We start from the raw sequence: 20,349 nt of genomic DNA on the forward strand, positions 1-20,349 counted from the left end.
TAATTAATTACACTTTATTCATTTTGTATCCCCCCATAAGCCCCTCCCTCCTCCCCTCCCAATCCCACCCTCCCTCCCCTTTCTGCATGCATGCCCCTCCCCAAGTCCACTGATAGGGGAGGTTCTCCTCTCCTTTCTGATCTTAGTCTATCAGTTCTCATCAAAAGTGTCTGCATCTTTTTTTTTAAAAAAAGAAATGTCTTGTGCATAAAATAAGTGGCATTGGTTTCTTACTCTTCTCTATACAAGACTTGGATAAAGGGCATTCTGTAGCTAGCTAAATACTGAACAGCTGTTTTCCCATCTCATACACATTCTTACATAGCTCAGAAATGTCTTTCTTGCTTTTTTTTTTTTTTTTTCCTCCTTGGCCCTTATCACCACTTCAGAGTCTGTGTAATTTATTGTTTATCTCATTTATTGTACATTCTCCAACCTAAATTATTGAGTGACAAAACACCAATCACAGGTTTATATTGTCATTCACTACAGATACTTGCTGTACATGAAGCGTTACAGCAAAGACACAAAACAAGAATATAAAATATATTGGGTTGGTATGTTTGTTTAGCCCCAAAACAGCCTTGCTATTGGTATCCTAGGGCAGGAATAGTCTTTGTAGCTGTTAATGTCTTCAGTCTGCAGCTATGCTGGCTGAGTGAGAGAAACATAGTTATTAAATTAAAATACTTCAAAACACGCTGGATTCCTTAGCAATATAGAATCTGTGTATTATATCCTTCCCTAGGCCGAATGCACAATTCTGCTGTTTACATCTCATTTCTCTGATCTGCTTTGATGAAGTGACTTAAATGTTTTAGCAAGAGCATTTGTATTAAGTAGAATATCTAGTAAATATAGTTATTCATCAATAAAATAAGTTGAGATTCTTACTAGGCAAGATGATTAATAATTGTTAAATAATTTCAAAAGAGCCTCTGATCCTTAAAGTAGGTTAATAAGAATTGATGAGAGTGCCTAGTGTGGATATTAATGACTCGTTATCTGTAGTATCCAGCTGCAGCAATTGCTCCTGGTCTTAAGATGGAAGGAGTGGATTTTTCCTAAGTACAGAGAAGTGCTATCATGGTTTATCTTGAATGCTGAATATTTTTAATCTGGGTCATTTTTACTAATGTTAAGATTCACCATATAATGTTAAGTTATATTAACTTAACACCTGGCTCTTGCCTATGTTGATAGATTTTATTTTGACAAATGACTGTTTATTTTGCATTCTTATCTCCATATGTGTCCTAATTGCAATGATTATTCCTGTGAGCTAATGACATGGAACAGTCTTAGCTGGTGAAGCAATAGTACTGATTCATTTGTAAAAGCTCGTAAGTGAAAGAAGTATCTTCTTCACTGTTTGTCATTAAGCTTCAAAAGGCCACCAAAGAAATCCTGTGGCATGTGTAGTACCCAGGGCTTAAAAGTTTGTGTAGAGCTAATAACTGTGGCATAATTCAGGGTGTTCTGATTTTGACTCTTTCAGATTTAAGGCAGCTAGTAAAGAAACTGAATTTTGTTTTCACAGCAGCTGAATTTGTGAGTGATAATTCGACCGTGTGTTCATTGTTTTGCATATTTCTTACAGATACGCGTGCTGGAAAATTACAATAATGTTGAAGATTTGAAAAATACTTTTAAATATGCAGTATTTTAGATTTTTTTTTTTGAGCAGGTTTGTATGAGAACAGTATGTCATTTCAATAACCCCAGCCATTCCATAAAGTTGACACACTTACATCTTTGTAGCAGGAACTACCCAAGATGTTTAGTTCAGATAAACAAGATAGAATTTTTCTGAGTCTGTGTTCTTGATGACAGTGTTACATGGACTTCAGTGTCATGTCCTATCTCTCTTTTGTTAACCTTGGGCAGGCTTTGGAAGCTGCCCTTCCCTGAGTCTTTAAGTGGTGTATAACTCTTCTAACTACTATCCCCTTCCTCCAGGCCTCCCCTGTCCTGTTTGCCTTCCACTAGTAGCGGGACCAGTTCTGTGGGAACTTAATTTTCAGCAATTACTAATGTTTAAACGCCTTTGCTTATGAGCTACAAGCCCTGCTTTTCACATTGTTTGCTTTTTAGAACTGGACTGAAATGTACCTGTTTACATGCCTGTCTCTATACCTAGCCTTTTACCTTAAACTTGCAGCTTACAGTTTTTGTGGATGCTCAGGCTTCATTGTTTGCTGCTTCCTTGTTTCTGAAACAAGTTTTAAAGTGCTGTTGCAAGCTGGGTGTGGTGGCACATGCCTATAACTTAGGAGCCTAAGGCAGGAGGATTGTTGCAAGATCGAGACCAGCCAGGATACATAGTGGATTCAAGGCCACCTTGGAATACATAGCAAAACTTGTCTCAAAAGGATCAAGACAAAGAATATTTCATTGAATGTTTTCCCCAAATTACCATCTATTCTAGAAAAGCTGTCCAGCACAGTTTGTGGTACACAGAAGTACTCCATATATATTTGTTGGCTAAAAAAAAATCTATTATTTCATATCTATTAAAATTTTATATTTCTGAACATACTTTTAGCTTATTCTACATTAATTTTCTCTATTATATATAAACAAAGCCAGAAAATTAATTGTAACAGCCAGATTTTTTTCTATTGAGACACTTAATTGAAAACCAAATAGCTTTTGGATGAATACCAAATTGAGTTACATGTAAAGAGGGTCCTTCAGATTGACATAGGTTAAGTAACAAACTCCAGTTCTTTTACTAAAGCAGCTAAGCAGCTAGGTGACAAATTCCATCTCAACATAAACTATTGCCTTGGTTATTGAACTTCTGTTTTTAAAATGAAGTCATACAAAATGAAAAGAAGGTCAAGTAGGTGAACATTTTTCTTTTAGCTCTCTAAATAAGAGGATGGAATTCTGTCACATTGAGAGATGTAATTCGGGCATAAAACAGTAATGAACTTGAAGAGAGTATATTTAAACTGTAGAACATGACCTTATCCGGGTACAACACAGGATTGCTTCATAGAATCCTTCTTCCAGGCACTCTGGAGAGATCTAAGCTCTGTGACATTTCTGGCATTGAACACTGTTGACAGCATAAAGTCAGTGTCAGAAAGGCCAAGGTATGCAAAGGAAAGCTGGCAGCTCTCTGGGATGAAGCTCAAAGATAGGTCATGGACTGTCAACCTGAAATATCAGTCACATGCTTTTCTTCACCTAAAAAGTTTTTGTTGTTGTAAGGATTAAGGCTAGAATGTATTCTTTACAGAAAATGGCAAGGGAGGAAGTTGTAGGGAGACTGAGTGTCTCTATACATCTGGAAGCTGAAAAAAAAATGCAATAGTCATAATCTTTTTAAGAGGTCTTCAAGCTCAGAATCTCTCAACATGTTGCTTCATAATATTAGTATTTAGAAAACAGCAGCAATCTATCAATTAACCACACTGAATTTCAATGAGGAATAAAGGTCTCTTCCTCTTAGGATTTTCAAATACCAGCAAAACTGGATCAATATCAATTTTAAGTCTGTTCTGAGAATACATTAAATTTATAGTTTAATGTTTAGAACATAATAGAGCAAAAACATGGTTGTTCCTACTGAAACCTTCTAAAAAGTGCTGCCAGAAATAACAGCTTGACACCCTCTTATTTTAAGGGTGTTTTGGATTGTCTGTAAATCTGAACGTGGATTTGTCTAGGCAGTATGCCTAATGTTGGCATCATGACCATTTGGGACAGCTTCCCCTGAGGTCTGTGACAAGGTTTAACTGTCTGGAGTTGGACTCTATCCTCCAAGCTTCATGAGGGAAAGTCTTTTGTAACTTCCCAGAGGTCTGAAGGACTGAAGGAAGTGGCGATGAGCTACTGTGCTTCTCCCTATATTGCATCCCCAGCACACACACAGAAACACCTAGTATTGATTTCCTCTGTGAGAGGCCATTTGTTATCTCCTCATTTGACTACAAATTCTTAGAGTGGTCCCCACCCATGTGTGCTACAGATGAACTGTTTGAATTGACCTTTCCATTTGATTGATGGCTGCCTCATTAGAGTCTGGACAGTCTGCATCAAGCACTTTCATAAAGTTCCTACTCTTCAGTCCAGCAGTCCTTTGCCATGAGTTTAGACTAATGAAATAATCACATTTATAATGGTATTGATGTTAAAAATAAACTAGAAAAAAACTCTTGGTAGCCGAGTTTTTGGTTGAGCCGTAAAACAGTGGACTGACCCAGTCACTATAAATCTACGCAATGAGGCTCAGTACCATTCTTAATACAATGTATGTAATACAGAGATGTTATCAGCAATGAAAATGTTCATAATATATTGATGAGTCAAAGTTTACCCATTATATGAATCCAGATTGAGAAAACCTATGTTTTTACTTGTTGTGAACTTAGGTATTTCAGATAGACTTTTAGTCTTATTTCTCTACCAAGGAAATTTCTAAACACTGTTTCTCAAAGTTAGAAACAAAAATTTTTAAATTTATCATCAAATTATAAAACATATAAAAAATTGTTGGGGGGATGCACATGTGGCAGGCGCCATACCAACTAAACCATCTCTCTTCCAGCCCAGAAATGAGATGTTTTTAATGGCATGCTGCTGTATCACATTATGTGGTCTGGTTCCCCTTGAGTATGGTTAGTGGGGATGTAGAGCCACAACAAAAATATTCAAAAAAATAATTGAATTTATTCTTGTTGGGCATATTAAATTACTAAAATGCAAGAAACTAAAACCTGTGGGATAGTCAAAAAGATGGGGAAGTGTTTTTAATTATCATTCCAATACAACCTGAAGAAAGAACTTTTAAAATGTTATTTCATAACAGTATTTTCTATAACAAACTATAGACTGGATGTTTTTATGTTTTATTGAGTTTTACATTTTCTTTCTTACTCTCTTGTGTCTTGGAGGTATCAGCCAGCATACACAGAGGCTGCATGCTAATGAGAGAAGCTAGCAATGACTTTTAGATAGCATGCTATGAGTAACCAATATAGAAAAATCCATTTAATTCCTCATGCTGCCTTATGGACTTGAGTGGAAATTTGCAGGTTTCTTTTTAAATCTAAACTGGATAGGCTCTCAAGCAGTGGTTCTCAACCTTCCTAACGTTGTGACCTTTTAATACAGTTCCTTGGGTTATGCTACAGTTCCTCCGGTTGTGCTAACCGCCACCCATAAAATCACTTTGTTGCTACTTCATAACTGTAATCTTGCCATTCTTATGAATCGTAATGTAAATATCTGATATGCAGCCCCCAAAGGGGTCATGACCCCCAGGTTGAGAACCACTGCTCTAAAAGAAAGTATCTTGACAGCAAAGGACTGCCTCAGAAGGAACAAATCTTGGATAATAGCACAATCTAAACTCCTGCCATAGACTTGGGGACATGAAGCTCGTGCCATGTTGTCTGCTCCATCCTTGTCCACACGCCCACAGGCCCACAGCTCTCAGATCCAGGGTGACCAGATGGGGAAAGTGAGCAGACAAGCTGAAGGAGCTAGGGCAACTCCTGAGACATGCACTGGTTTCTCCTCCAGGTGGGTCTGTAGCACCTCCTTCCAAGAGCAGCCACCTGATGAAGGCCACCACCACTGTCTATACTGTGGAAGCTGCTTCACCTTTTAAATATATAGGTCAACCCTAGTGCCACCATCTTCATGGACAGTAATGGTGCTGTGAATGACTATGTGCAGAACCATCTGAGGTGTTCAGGCCTTGAAGGTGAAGGGAGCTGAGCTGGAAAGATCAGCTAGGAAGGAAAAATGAGGAAGCATTGGCATACAAGGCTAATGGGAGTTTACACGTCTGATGGAAGCCTTAACTAAGGATGCATTGGGTGGGTCCTTTCTAGACTCTCCAGCAAAACTCCAAAGAAGCTGCACATCTCCTTGCTCCCACTCTGGGTTCAGTGTGGAGACCAGGCCAGGTTCCCTTTCCTTATTTCTTCAGCCTCAGTTCCTTTGAAAGCCCCAGGATAAACAGGGCATCCCAGATCCTGGTAGGACTTGCCTGGGGTCCTGAGCATGCTGAACGTTCTGTGTTGTTCAGATAGTGGGGCCAAATGTAATGAAGTGTGCCTGTGATCTCAGCACTAGTAGGCACAGGCAGGAGGACTGCGAGTTTGAGTCCAGTCTGGGATACACAGAAGGACCCTGCCTCAAGACTCTCAGTCTTCATATATAAGAACAAGGGGTGTGCAGATGCATGGCCATTTAAAAGATTTTAAACAGGCTGGCTTTTGTTTTGTTGTTTAGCAGTTAGCCTGCTTCAACTCCATGCATGACTTGGTTCACTGCAGTTCAGGAGCAACTGAAATTGTTTCTGGAGAAAGGATTCTTCCTCTGGCAGAAATGAGGGCCTATAGGCTGCTTAAGTCACTGACTGGGCAGAGAGCTTTAGCCCTTATCTTGTTTATATCTGATGTCTGAGAAAGATGCTCAGGAGTAGAAGGTGGGCCTTGAGAGGATCTGACAGCTTAGTGCATTTACAATAGGTGACCTCATCACTGTGCTTAGTGCAGAAGTCAGTCTCCAGGACTGACAGCTCAGCTGGACCACTCAGTTTCTCTATACTGGCCACCTTTGCCTTGAAGCTAACAACCTTACACTCAGAACCTGGGAAAGGTGACTGCTGTGTCTATTTGCCTCTGGGGCTCTTGAGCCATCCTTCCATGGCCACTTCCCTCTCTCACTTAAGCTGCTTCCTTACTGTCTAAGAGATGCTGGGATAGCACAGTCCCAGATAATAATCTGGATGGTGTGCCTGGAGGGCAGCTGGCCTTTGAGATGACATACTCTTACACATTGTGGCACTGAAACCCGGGCATCCTCCTGGCCCCACTATTAATATAGGTTAGACGACTAGGAAGCAGCCCTCAAGAGCAGAGCTAACACCTGGCTCTTCTACAGGTTGCTGAGGCCTTAACGGAATCCAGCTGAGTTCTCTAAAAGTTGGAAAAGGACAGGGTGACTCCCCCAGGTGGCTGTCCTCCAGGTGGATGTCCTCTTTCTGTTTTACTTCAGGGTAAGGGAAGAAAGAGGCCCCAAACTGTGTCCTGGATCTAGGGAAATCTGAGGTGTTATTCAGCAAAGTCACTTTGAAGCTCAGCAGGCACAACAGCAGCAGCCCTGTTGGTCCCTTCACCACAAGCTGCAGACACAACACACACACACACACACACACACACACACACACACACACACACACGCCCTCATGCCCTCACGCCCTCCAGGCCCTTTCCTGCAGAGTCACTGCTTCAAAGGGGGAAAAAAAAAAAAAAGATGGGTTTTTAGTGTACCTATGAAGCACTCAGAAATAAAACGAGCCTGAAACAACCAGCCTAGGCCAATGAGAAGAAAAGCCATCTGCTGCTGCTTAATTGCTTTTGAAATGATTCTGAGGATATTTGCATTCTGGAGAGCATTCTTTAGAAGCCACATTCCCTGAGGCAATATTGTGACACACTTGAGGGAGGAATGCTCCTTACTCCATAAAGGACAGAAATCATTCCCACCAGGTATTCTCTGGCCAATACCTGAAGCATTCAGAAAAGTCTCTTCTTAAAGCCAAGCGTGGTGGTCCATTTTGGAATCCAAGCACTCCAGAGGCAGAACTGGGGGGGTCCTAAAGTTCAAGGCCATTCTGGCATGACAGCAAGTTCCACGCCAGCTTATGTCAGAAAAAGATGCTGCCTCAAAACAACCGAAAAGAAAATCTAATCCTAGCAGAGCTTTTGAAAGTTAGTTATTATTTATTTTTGAGATCAGGTTTTGCTCAATAGTCTTTGCTGGTCTGTTCTGCTATGTAGATTACTCTGTCCTTGACCTCACCGAGATCTGCTTGCCTCTGCCTCCCAGCTGCTGGGACTCTAAATGTGCGCCACCACATCCACTCTTTTTATTTGTGTGTGCGCGTGTGCACATACATGCCACATGTATCTGAGTGCATGTGGAGGCCAGAAGAAGATGTCAGATCCCCTTGGAGTTACAGGCGTTGGTAAGCTGCCTGATGTGGGAACCAAACTCAGGCCCTCCAGTCCCTCTTACAGAGTTCTCCCCTTCCCCCAACCCTACAGAAAGCAAGACATGAAGGCACCTTGTAATAATCTATGTAGCCCATTATTTTGAAAAATATGTAGTCTTGTCTGGCATCATGTGATAACCTAGCCCATTATTTTAAAAAAAGAAAAAAAATGTAGTCTTGTTCCAGAAAGCACATGAGCTTCAGAAGTAACTGCATTGAGCGTGTTGCACTATGTGAGGCATTGGCTGCTTATGGTGCTTCCCAAATAGACCTTTGGGATGCTGAAGAGCCTGAAGCAAGTCTGAGAATCCTGGTGGAGATAGGGTAATGGTTCTGGGGAGTTGCATTTCTTCATATGAGGAAGCAAGTGTGTTTTTCTTATTTCTCTAGCAAATTGTGTTAGAGTGTAAGAGCTACGTGGTAGAGTTGGGCTCTACATAAGAAATTTAGGTGTTAATGCAGAGCTTGGGTCTCAGAAGTGGCAACTTCCATCTCAGATAATCAGAGACTGTCTGATCAGCTATACAAGTAAAGCAGAGAGACTGATCACTGAATGGTCTAAGGGTTTCCCTGTCTCAGAATTCTGACACATCAGCAGTGTCAGTTATCAACATGAATGATATATGTGGGTAGTAGCTCTTTAATGAGAACCAAATTAACTGAAAGTCATAATGCTTAGAGGACAACTTGTTTCTTTGTTCATCAATTCTATCAAAACCAAACAGCAGCCTGAGCCAGCCCAGGATGCTGCTGTGGGAAAAGGCAGAATTAGAGATTCCCCCCCCCCCTTGTGTATAAGCACAGTAAGCAAAGTGGCCCCAGAGGTGTGGCTACTGTTGTTGCCATCTGAATGTTTCACTTGGTGCAAGCAGACAAAAGATGCTGGTTTTTTTTTTGTTGTTGTTGTTGTTGTTTTTTTTTTTTTTTTTTTTTATTGCTGAATCAGAATATTTAAAATGTGCTCTGGAATAGTATAGGGTTGTTTTTATTGCTGTCATTAGTGTTATGATACAAAAATGGATTTGTAACCAGAATGGACCTGATACAGCTCCACAGCCAAGTAGTGAAAGATTGTCATGTCCATTTTAATCCATTCCAACATATGGCTAGGCCATAGAAATCATGTAGGCAATAGGTGCTGCTGCTTTGGAAAGGGAACACTGTACTGTTCATTCTGTGAGTAGCCTCAAGTTCAAAAGACTGGCTCTCAAAGCCTTCCTGTGGAAGTAGATTGTGAGGTACCATGAACCTAGGCCACTGGAAACTTGCCAGACAGCTAGGTTTTAAAATCACTGTGAAGTCTACAATTAAAGGGAAGCAGGGAGGCTCACCAGGGAATTCCCTGACAGCATATATTGAAGGCATGCTGGCTTGAGGCTTGTTTGTCTTGCATGTTTTGATGTGGTCTGTGGAGGACTGAATGGATTAAGGGAATTCCTGATGGGAGGCCCTATGCTGATGGGCTGCTGAGGGTCAAGCAATAATGTACAGTACAGTGGCTGTCCAACTTACCTCTGTAGGGATCAGCAGTGCAGCCTTGGTATGTCCTTGTATGTGCCTTAATAAGCCCTCAGAGTAGTTCTACAGACAGCCTATGGTTCAGGGGACCCAAGCAGAACAGAAACTTATATATATAGGCTGCTCTCTTGTTGATAAAATGAATTTAACCTTAGCTATAAGAAGAAATATTAACCGTGATTTGACGGAAAACTCATTTAGTCATTTAAATAATTTACTCATTTAAATAATTATGCCTTCATGAAACTAAAAGGACGGTAAGAATGAAAGATTATAGGACCATCAAGATGGCTCAGCATGTAAGGGTACTTGCCAGCAGGCCTCATGACCCGAGTTGAATCCCTGGGACCCTCATGGTGGAGGAAGAGAACTGAGTCCTACAGCATTGCCCCCTGATTCCACATGTGTACTGTAGCACATACACACACTTACACAGACATTCCTAATTAATATAAAATTTAAGATGTGGCTGACAAGATGGCTCAGCAAGTAAAGCTGCTTGCTGTCAAGGCTGCCAACCATGTTCAGTCCTAAGAACTCACATAATGGAAAGAAAGAACCAATTCCTGAAAGTTGACCTCTGCCCCGACACACACACACACACACACACTTATTCACACCATGTAAAATATATAAATGTAATGGGAAAAAAGGATAAAAGACTATAATAAAACCATATTGCCTGCTGTCATTAAGCCCTCAGGCTAGGCAACTGGCATAGGTGAATGCAGTGAGCTGAGCACGAGACAACAGGGAGAGTATGGTTCAGAACTTTGAAGGACATGGCATGCCTCTCTGAGAGTCTCCCATTGCCTTTGGGTCTGAGGTCAATAGAGCTAAGTCTAAGCTGCCAAGCAGCATGTCTGCAGGGTTTCTGTGAGACTGTCTCACTGAGGTGAGCACCTTGAGCTCACAGCTTCGTAGAGACTGACACAGCACCAGCTTGTGTTCTGTTATTTTCAGGTCAGAACATCTCACCATAAAAAGACTTGTTCTGATGAGTGTGCCTCTGTTCTGACTGGACCACAGGGTGCTACCAGGAAGCCTGGAATCAGGGTTGGTCTAAGTCCAGTTCTAGGTCTGCCATGTACTCAACTGTGGCATTTTCACAGAGATATTTAACTGCTTTGAGCCTCAGGTCATTCCTCTGGGTGTTTGTTGCTGTTTTAACTCAACATTTTACTGACTTTATTACATTTCAGTCAGTAAGATGGCTGTATCTTTGATAAAATCTGTTTTTATCATTTTGTTTTAATGCCAAAAGGAGCTTCCTGTGTGGCTCTTGTTTGTTTGTTTGTTTGTTTGTTTGTTTGTTTTTGAGACAGGGTTTTTCTGTGTAACAGAGCTTTGTAGACCAGGCTGGCCTCAAACTCACAGAGATCCATCTGCCTCAGCCTCCCAGGTAACTGGGATTAAAGGTGTGTGTCACCACATCCAGCTTTTTTTTTTTTTTTTTTAAGTTTTACATTTATTCATTTATGAGGGACATGCTACAGTGTCGCTGTGGAGGTCAGAAGACAGCTTGCAGGAGTCAGCTTTCTTTCTACCATGTGGGGCCCAAGGGATCACTTGGCACTGAGCAATCTTGCTGGCCTATGTGTGACTATTTTAAGAGTTAGAGAGAAAGGGTTTTACTTATCTGACTCATAGAAATTAACCATTTTTTTCCACTTCTCTCATGAACGAGAAGCCAGCAGATGACCTAGTACAAGTCATTCAGAGTTTTTCTAGATATCATTGAAACATGAATGAGTAATGCTTTGCTGTAAATTTAATGCCAGTGACATAGGATCATGAAGATAAGCTGTTCAGCCAGGCATGGTAGCACATGCCGTTAATCCCAGCATCTAGGAGGCAGAGGCAGGCGAATATCTAAGTTCAAGGCCATCCTAGTCTACAGAGTGTGTTTCCAGGACAGCCAGGGCTACACAGAGAAACCCTGTCTCAGAAAACCATAGAGAGTGAGAGAGAGAAGCTACTCATAGCCAGTCAGTCTGCAGAGATGATTTTAAGGGCCAGGCTCACTGCTGGCCCCACTACTGAGAAAAACAAAATGCTCTTAAAGAGAAGAAATAGTGCATGTGATCCAAACCCCAAAACTTTCCTCCTGGGATTGCCTTGGGGCAGCTGCTTGAGCGCTGCTCAGATTTTGACAGCAAAATGTGGGTGCAAGAAACTGAACTCAGGTCCACTACAGGAGCAGCCAGTGCGCCTAACCATTGCACCATCTCTCCAGTCCCCTCTGTTTTGTTTTGTTCTTTAAACCTTCAAGATTGCAAGTACAACATCCACCATTTAGTGGATGAAATTATCCATCTTAACCCTCAATTCAAGCTGCACATGGTGGCTCTTGCCTTTAATCCCAGCATGGACAGATGGATCTATATAAGTTTGAGGACATCTTGGTCTACATATACTGAGTTCCAGGCCAGCCAGCATAAGACCCTGTCTCAAAAAACAAAACAAAATAAAGAACTAAAGTTTGACACATGCTAAATCATAGTAGAAGATTAACCAGAAAACTTTTGAAAACTGCCAATAGCCAGGTGGTGATAGCATGTGTCTTTAATCCCAGCATCTGGGAGACAGAGGCAGGAGGATCTCTGTGAGATTGAGGCCAGCCTGTTCTACAGAGCAAGTTAAAGGACAGCCAAAGCTACACAAACCCTGCCTTGAGAGAGAGAGAGAAAAAAATAAAAACAAAGATGGAAGGAAGGAAGGAAGGAAGGGAGGGAGGAAGGAAGGAAGGAAGGAAGGAAGGAAGGAAGGAAGGAAGGAAGGAAGGAAGGAGAGAGAGAAAGGATGGTGCCAATAAGCATATAAAAATTGAGTTCTCCAAGTGGTACCCTTCCCAGCAGTTTTAGCTGTGGCCCGAACAGGCGTGGAGCAGGAATGGTGGTGCACTGGGGAGGCTGAGACAAGAGGACTAAGAAACAGAAAAGGAACAAATCTGTTGGATGCCAGCATCAGGTGAAACAGATAGCTGGGAGCCGACAGGCACATTCACCACAGCAGCCTAAAGCCGGGAACTTTGTAGCCAGCTGGCTAGCTTTCTGAAATGAGAATCAGCTCCAGGAAATACTGCTGTTGACGAATCACAGTGAGGGTTGCACTCTTTTGATTATGCATGGTATACAAGGCTCACCAAACATATCTTTTTATCTATTCACAGTTCTTGTGTATATGGGCTTGGTTTGTTTTTTCAGTAAGAATGATGACAGTGTAAAACATATTTAGTGGTACTGGGACAGACAGGACACTTACTTTGTTTTATTCTCTAAAGCTCTTTAAGTTGGGGAGCACAAAAGAAAAGAAGGGGATAAATATTTTGGTTTTCTTTACCAGAACACTTAATAGCGTGAAGGAGAGCAGCTTTTAATTTATGTTTCATTATAACACATGAAATGTATTAGTTGCATTTTGATTGCTTCTGAAACACTAAAGCCTGATGGAGGAGCTTTGATCATTCACTTAAGGGAATGAATATTGCTAGCTTTGTGTATCTTGGTTGTTTTTTTTTTTTTTTTTTTTTTAGATTTTTTTTTAAGCTTCAACTTAATTTTTATATTTAAAAATGCTCTGCTTGGTGATTCGTGAATGCAGCTGGCATGTTGAAGTGGGAGCTGTTGGATTACACTATGCCTTTCTGTCCTACCAGAGAGTAGTGATAATGAGTATAGTCGTAGACGGGAACCCCTACAGCAAGGTGATGTACAGGGAACACTGCAAACACTTAGACAAGCAGAGTGAAAAGCCAGCTTGTTTAAAGTCAAGAGAAAAGGCCAAGACTTTGACCTCCTTGCATTGTAGCTGCTTGTCCCATTTCAGATAAGCTTCCTTGACTCTATAAATAATAAGAACATGGTGTGCATGCTTAGCATGTATAAACAGTAACAACAGAAAAATGGAAGAGTATCATATAGCTGATATTGTGGCAGATTAAAAGGCAAAGCTAAACTATTTAAGAAAAAGGGCGTGGGGGCAGGAGGGATGGCTCAGCAATTAAGAGCACTGGCTGTTCTTGCAGAGGACCGGATTTGATTCCCAGCACCCACATGGCAGATCACAACTGGCTGTAGCTCCAGCCCCAGGGGGTCCAATGTCTCTTCTGGGCTTTATGAGCACTACACAAACATGTTGTATAAACACACTTGCATACAAAATACCCATACACATAAAATGATCATCTAAAAAAATGTAAAAGTACAACAATGTTGAAATACAAGAACAGAAAATGCTTTTTTTCTTTTCTTTTTTATGTATGAGTGCTCTATCTGCATGTACTCCTGCATGCCAGAAGAGGGCATCAAATCATACTATAGATGGTTATGAGCCACCATGTGGTTGCTGGGAATTGAACCTTTGGAAGAGCAATAAGTGTTCTTAACCTCTGAGCCATCTCTCCAGCCCCAACAACTGCTGTCTTTAATCGTCACAAAATTGTCTTGGGGTTTTAAGGAATTAATACTTAATGTAGACTTTGTCAGTTGATGGCTTAGGCATTATTTTATGTCTTGACTGACATGCTCTTTCTGCTTTCCGCACTTCCTCCCTCTCTTCCTCCTCCCCTCCCACTCCCTCGTCATTCTTTCTCAACTCCCTTCCCACTTCCCTTCTGCCTCCCTTTCTCCATACAGCTCCTCAGAGGAATTTTGAAATTGCTTTCAAGATGTTTGACTTGAATGGAGATGGAGAAGTAGACATGGAGGAGTTCGAGCAGGCAAGTTGTACTGACTCCCTTTCTTAGTATTTATTAGCCAGCTGCAAGTGAGCCATGAGTGCAGGCCCTATTGAGAGCTTTGGCAACCACAGACTTGCCTAAGAAAGCTCACTTGCCTATGGCAGCCATTCTTGCTAGTCCCCAAAATGAACCTTTCTCAAAGATTGAACAAATATCTTGCATTTTCGTATTTTGTACCAACTTTGTACATCATAAATCATTCTAATATGTTTAGATGTCAATAATTTGCATATAGGGCTGCAGAGATGGCTCAGTGGTTAAGCAGAGCACTTAATGTTCTTCCAGAAGACCTGAATTCAATTCCTAGCACCCCTGTGGTGGCTCATCGTGTCTGTAACTCCAGTCCTAGGGGATCCAAGGCTGTCTTCTGTCCTTTCTGGGCACCAGTCAGACATGAACTGCAGAGTCATAAAAGCAGGCAAAATACCCATACGTAGAAAGTAGTTTAAAACAGAATTTTTGTACAGCTATGCTACCTCTTGCCACATCTAGAGAGTAGATTGAGAAGTGTGGAGTGTTCAAACCTACTGAGATGCAGACAGTGTGGCTGTGAGGATGATTGCCCTGCTTGTAGGAGAGGTTTTACACCATTCTTCCCACACACCCCCAATCCCAAAAGATTCTCTTTTTCTGAAGACAAGTTCTCCAGGGGGCTGCCAGTCACAAAAGCACCAGGCTTCCACAGTCAGAATCCTAGTTCTCCCCCTTCTGCCACTAGTCAACTGTTTGTGCCTCAGTCTCTTTATCTATAAAATGGGGATAATAAGATATAGCTCCTAAGATTGTTATGTTGTACAGTGTACATACAGAGTCTGCAGGGGCAGCCTTCTGAGGGGTTCACTGTCACAAGTCTAAAGGTGGGGATATGGTTCTGTTTTAGGTTCAGAGCATCATTCGCTCACAAACGAGCATGGGCATGCGTCACAGAGATCGTCCCACTACTGGGAACACCCTCAAGTCTGGCTTGTGTTCAGCCCTCACAACCTACTTTTTTGGAGCTGATCTCAAAGGAAAACTGACCATCAAAAACTTCCTGGAATTTCAGCGTAAACTTCAGCATGACGTTCTGAAGCTGGAGGTAGGTGTTTACCTGGAGTAGATGGCCAAGCCCCCATGTGCACTGGTGGAGGGCTCAGAGGCCTGTCCTCTAGGCTTCCTTGCAGTCTTTCTCCAGCCATGAGAACTAATGGGTCTGTAATCCAGGAGCAGATGGGAAATGACACATTCTGCAGAAATTGGCTTGGAGTGGTACAATTCTAGGACTGAAACAAAAATGAAAAGATTGTAAATCTTAGTTGTCTTTGGATCCAAAAAAATTTGGGAGTGAGAGCAGTCCTAGCCTTCAACATGTTTCCTAGTTTTAGGCACCAGAATAGAGAGAGAAGGGATAATAAATAATTCTTTCTGTGAAAGTTTGCAAAGATGCTAACAGCTGGAGGCACAGAATATCAAAATGAAAATCTCTGTGCTCAGAGTTGCAGAGGCGTCTCACTGTACTTGGAGATTTACAAGTTCACTTTTCCACTCAGAATGTTAAGAGTCATACTGAGGCTTCAAACACGCCACCATAGGAGTGTTAAATGTTTTCACAGTGTGTCTTAACCAAGTAGGCTCGGGGGTTTTGGCTAATTATTCTATTCAGAGAATTCGTCTAACACCTATGCTTTTTGTCTAGAGATAAAAACGTCCTAATTTTCAGAGATTTTAAAAAATTCCTCTACAACCTCCTCTTTCCAACATGAGCCCTACTTTAATGTTATTTAATATTTCAGAACATTAGATAATGTCATTAAAGGCACATAAGGGGAAAAAGGTACTGCTTCTTTTAAAGTCTGTGTGTTTCTTCTCTGCACTCTGGTTTTCTCCTGTTATTCTGCTTTTCCATCCCTACCTGACTGAGTTACGACAGTTTGGTAAACCACAGCCTAGTTCCAGTTATCTGCAAGAATGTGCTTTAATGCACATGATCTAGGGGGAAATAGAAGGATATGTAAATGTTAAATGAAGCTTTAAAATTTGCTTTTGTTTAATTTTAAGTGATCGAAGGAACATTTACTCCTGGCCACGCTGCACATCTATAATCCTTGCACTGCACTGCCAAAGAGCAACCACACGTTAGGAGAGGCAGCTGAGTGTTAGATTTCAGGGTTCCTCTCCACTGCATACAGGGAAGATAGCACTCTATTAAAAACTGAAAAGAGTTTAGCAATAATTGAAGCAATTATATAGCCAGTTCTCATTTAACCCGAAAATTAGTCATAATGCCTCAGTTTTTAAATTTTTATATTATAAAATGTATTTTTATTCTATAGCTTTATATTCTATATAAAGCTTATGGGAGTCAGTTTTTTCTTTGTGCAATGTATGCCCCAGGGCTCGAACTTGGGTCATCAGGCTTCGTAGCCAGCACCTTTATCTTTTGAGTCATATCTCTAGTCCATAATATTCTAGTTAGGTGTCATTTTGCTTTCAAAAATTTTTTTTGAGACAAGATCTCACTGTGTAATTCTGACTGATCTGGAACTCACTGTGTAGCCCAGGCTAGCCTCAGTCACAAAGATCCACCTGCCTCTACTTCCCAGTGCTTCCATTAAAGGTGTGTGTCACCATGCCTGCCGACATTTTGCTTTCTTTAGTTGTACATGGTCATACATAGAGGACTGTGTTCAGAAAAACCTAAGGACTCTGGTTTTTGCCACTTAGCTTCACAGTAAACTTGCAGACAGTTTAAAATGGAACTTCTCAGAATAGAGAAAATTAGTCAGTTAAGCCTTAGGAGTCTAGAACTTTATGTGTAAATGCTCATGTCCAGACAACCCAAGCATCTCTTATCCTCGTGTTTGGCAACAATTTTTTTTTAACTTTTAATTTAGTTTTCTTTTGGGATTTTTGAATATTTATATATGTATAAAAAGATATCATAGGGTAGAAATTTACATTGAACTGTGTATTTTTATGTCTAAATATATATGTGCTTGAATATATATTAAAGATACTACAACTATATATGTATATGCCTGTGTGTATGTATATAGTTGTATATATGTACATAATGCATCATTCTGTGTCTCTATGAAATTTATATTCTAACTGGACTATTTCAGTCCAACAATTTTTGTAAATGAGTTTATATATTCTAGACTTTACATCCTATATCTAGATCCCTGGAATGCATACCAGACTTGTTTACAAACATCATTACATCTGGGAATGTAAATAGTTTAATTTCTTGCCTTTATAATTATAATTTAACACAGACTATAGGTCCATCAAACACAGTTACAGGCTAAAACTCAAAGTACCATGGTACTTTAAGCAAAGTTGAAAGAACAATACAGAGTCAAGGCAGAGGGCTATGACCACAGTCTACCTGAACACTCCTAGAAACATGAGTGGGAGTCTGATGAGACATCACAGGACTCGGGGCTGTTGTCCTGGGGCTCAGTAGAGCTGGAAGTCTACTGATGTGATGTCAGTTAGCAGTGGGTGGGTAAAACACACAAAAAAGATGCAAGATTTCATACATGTGTTCCTGTATAAAGACATGGTGGATATACTATGACACTTATTTTCAAGAACTCTATTGTGTTTGATACTGATTTAAGATTATTTGTAGGCTTTGGGTCAGGAAATGCCAAGACAGTTTTTATTTTCTAGTTAGAAGTTTCTCATCTGAGAGAGCCAATAGATGACTTTTTTTTATTGGGGGTGGGGAGTCCCAGCCTAAGATTTAGTAAATGTTGTATGAACAGTTACTCACCCTGAATCCATTCTCTCCATGTAATAACAGAGCTCAGTAACTAAAGCCTTTGTATTCATAGTTCTTGGTTTCAAACTTTCATCCATCAGTTCTGTGTCTTCCCAACTACATATATCTCCCTTTGAGGAAGTGTTACTAGCAGACAGATCTTTGGCTTTGGCACTAATGAGGCAATGAATTAGTAATTCTCCTGGAGCCTGGCTACCCATTCATAAAATGGTTAAATGAGTCATTGTTTTGTCATGTCCCTCCAAAAGTCATTTGCTGTAGTTTCTTACAGCTGGAATTTGAGGTGTCTCTGTGGTTTAATGTTTGGGCTGCTGATCCCCAGCTATGGCACTCTTGTGAGCACTGTTGGAGCCCCTGGAGCCTGCCTGGCAGGCGTAGGTTCCCAGGACCAAGCCTTTGGAGGTTACCCCCACCTCTGGTTCCACCCTAACTGTCTCTGCTTCCTGGCCTGACCATGTGAGTGGACCTCACCTCATGCTTCTGTTGACACTAGTGGTAGCTGACACTGGCTCCCCCAACTGTGCTTCCCCATGATGGGTGGAAATGTCTCTGAAACCATGGACCAAAAGCTGTTCTCTCTCATGTTTTTTCTGTCAAGTTATTTAGCCACCGTGATGTGAAAGCAACACCAATGTCTCAGAACATGCTGTATTCAGATAGGGCTGGAACTAGTGACTATGTTCAAAACAAGGCCATTAGATGTAGTCCAGAGCCATCTAACTTGCACCTTTAAGAGATAAGAAAGTATAGATACACCAAGAGACACCAGAGCACATATGCACAGAGAGGCTACAATGGATGGAGAAGAACTCTGGGCAGCCACCTGCAAACTGAATAGAGTGCCCCACTTAAACCAGAACTGTGAGAAAATGAGTTTCTGCTATTTATGGAATGGAATCTTGTCAAGGCAGCCCTGTTGCACTAGTGCAGGGCTATATGCTTGACAGCACCTTTAGTGTCTTTGCCATGGTGTCTCCTGTTTTGTTTTGTTCTGTTGGCACACTTCTTTTGCCAGTGCCTGTGTACAAGCCATCCCAGCTGTAAGACCAAAAGGCTTTTTTTGGTTTTGAAATCATTTTCTGAGAAGATATCTGGAAATGGCAGCAAATTTTGTTTTTATGAAACACTTTTATTTCACTTTTTCAAGTTTGGGTGATTTCTCCCTTCACTAAGCATGAAATAAAATCTCATCATCACTGTTAAGAGGCAAGTGGAAATTATTAATAAATCATTTAAAGCCCTTTGGTGTGGGCTTTATAATTTCATCATTCTTCCTGTCTCTTACTAGTTTATTTCATGGCTTATCTCCTTTAAAACTTGAGATCAAGGAGATTTATGATTCCATTTAGCTGGTCTTTTCTGCCTTTTTCTCAGAACAGCAGTTTTGGGAATAAGGGAAGTTTTATCCATCACTCTGCCTTTCCGGAAAGGTGAGGGAAGGGGAGTTGAGCATTATCTGAGTGTCTGCTCTAGTCAAGGCACTTTACATGTATTAACTTTTTTTTTTTTTTGAGACAGGCTCTCTTGGCTAATGTTGAACTCCCAGAGATGAGCATGCTGCTGTCTCCTGAGTGCTGGGATTAAAACCATGCACCACTATGCCCAGCTGACCCTTTTTTCATTTTCATCAACTCTACCAGAGGCAACAGCTATACCCATATAATAGCTGTAGAAATTGAAGTTCAAAGGAGCGAAAGTCACAGGTGCTTTGTGATAGGGTAGAGGTCCAAGCCAGGTATGGTCCACGCTTACTTTTTGCTCATTACTTGACTGGGTTGTTTGTTTTTTCTTTTAGCCTAGGCTAAGGTTTTTATGGGACAGAACAGTTTGGATTTTAGGAGCTGAAAGATCGAAGGTCTATCATTTGTCTTCTCCAGCAGTCCATTTCCCGACTTCTTTGCTACCCAGGGTGCCACTCTAAGGACCAAGAAGAAATGCCCTGTTGTCTACTGTTTGTAAGCTGTTACCGAAGCTAGTTATGTTGTCATGAGAATAATTAGCCTGTTCAACTCTCTACTGTCTGCACACTCATAAATTCTGCCAGCATTTGTTTCATTCTGCCCACCTCTCTCTATTTGAGAACAATAGCAACAAGAACATGGTTTTATAGATGTAATGGAAGAATACAAAGTTACTTCTCTGAAACTTTTATATGTTAAGAATTCCATCTAAGGGGGTTGGGAATTTAGCTCAGTAGAAGAGTACTTGCCTAGCAAGCACAAGGCCCTGGGTTCAGTCCTCAGCTCTGGAAATAATAATAATAATAATAATAATAATAATAATAATAATAATAATAATAAT

The 20,349-nt window shown here is 41.0% G+C and overlaps 1 protein-coding gene across 1 annotated transcript in view; it reads left to right on the forward strand.

Moving 5' to 3' along the window:
• Positions 1 to 20,349, forward strand: part of Micu1 (mitochondrial calcium uptake 1) — a 176,674-nt gene that overhangs the window by 80,567 nt on the left and 75,758 nt on the right. The window contains exons 7-8 of the mRNA XM_055614402.1: positions 14,176 to 14,258; positions 15,160 to 15,357. Of these exons, the coding sequence (XP_055470377.1) occupies positions 14,176 to 14,258; positions 15,160 to 15,357 (281 nt within the window). The remainder of the gene's footprint in view (positions 1 to 14,175; positions 14,259 to 15,159; positions 15,358 to 20,349) is intronic.

Source organism: Psammomys obesus, unplaced genomic scaffold (genome assembly GCF_907164565.1).
Source record: "Psammomys obesus unplaced genomic scaffold, mPsaObe1.curated_primary_1811, whole genome shotgun sequence".
Taxonomy (NCBI): Eukaryota; Metazoa; Chordata; class Mammalia; order Rodentia; family Muridae; genus Psammomys; species Psammomys obesus.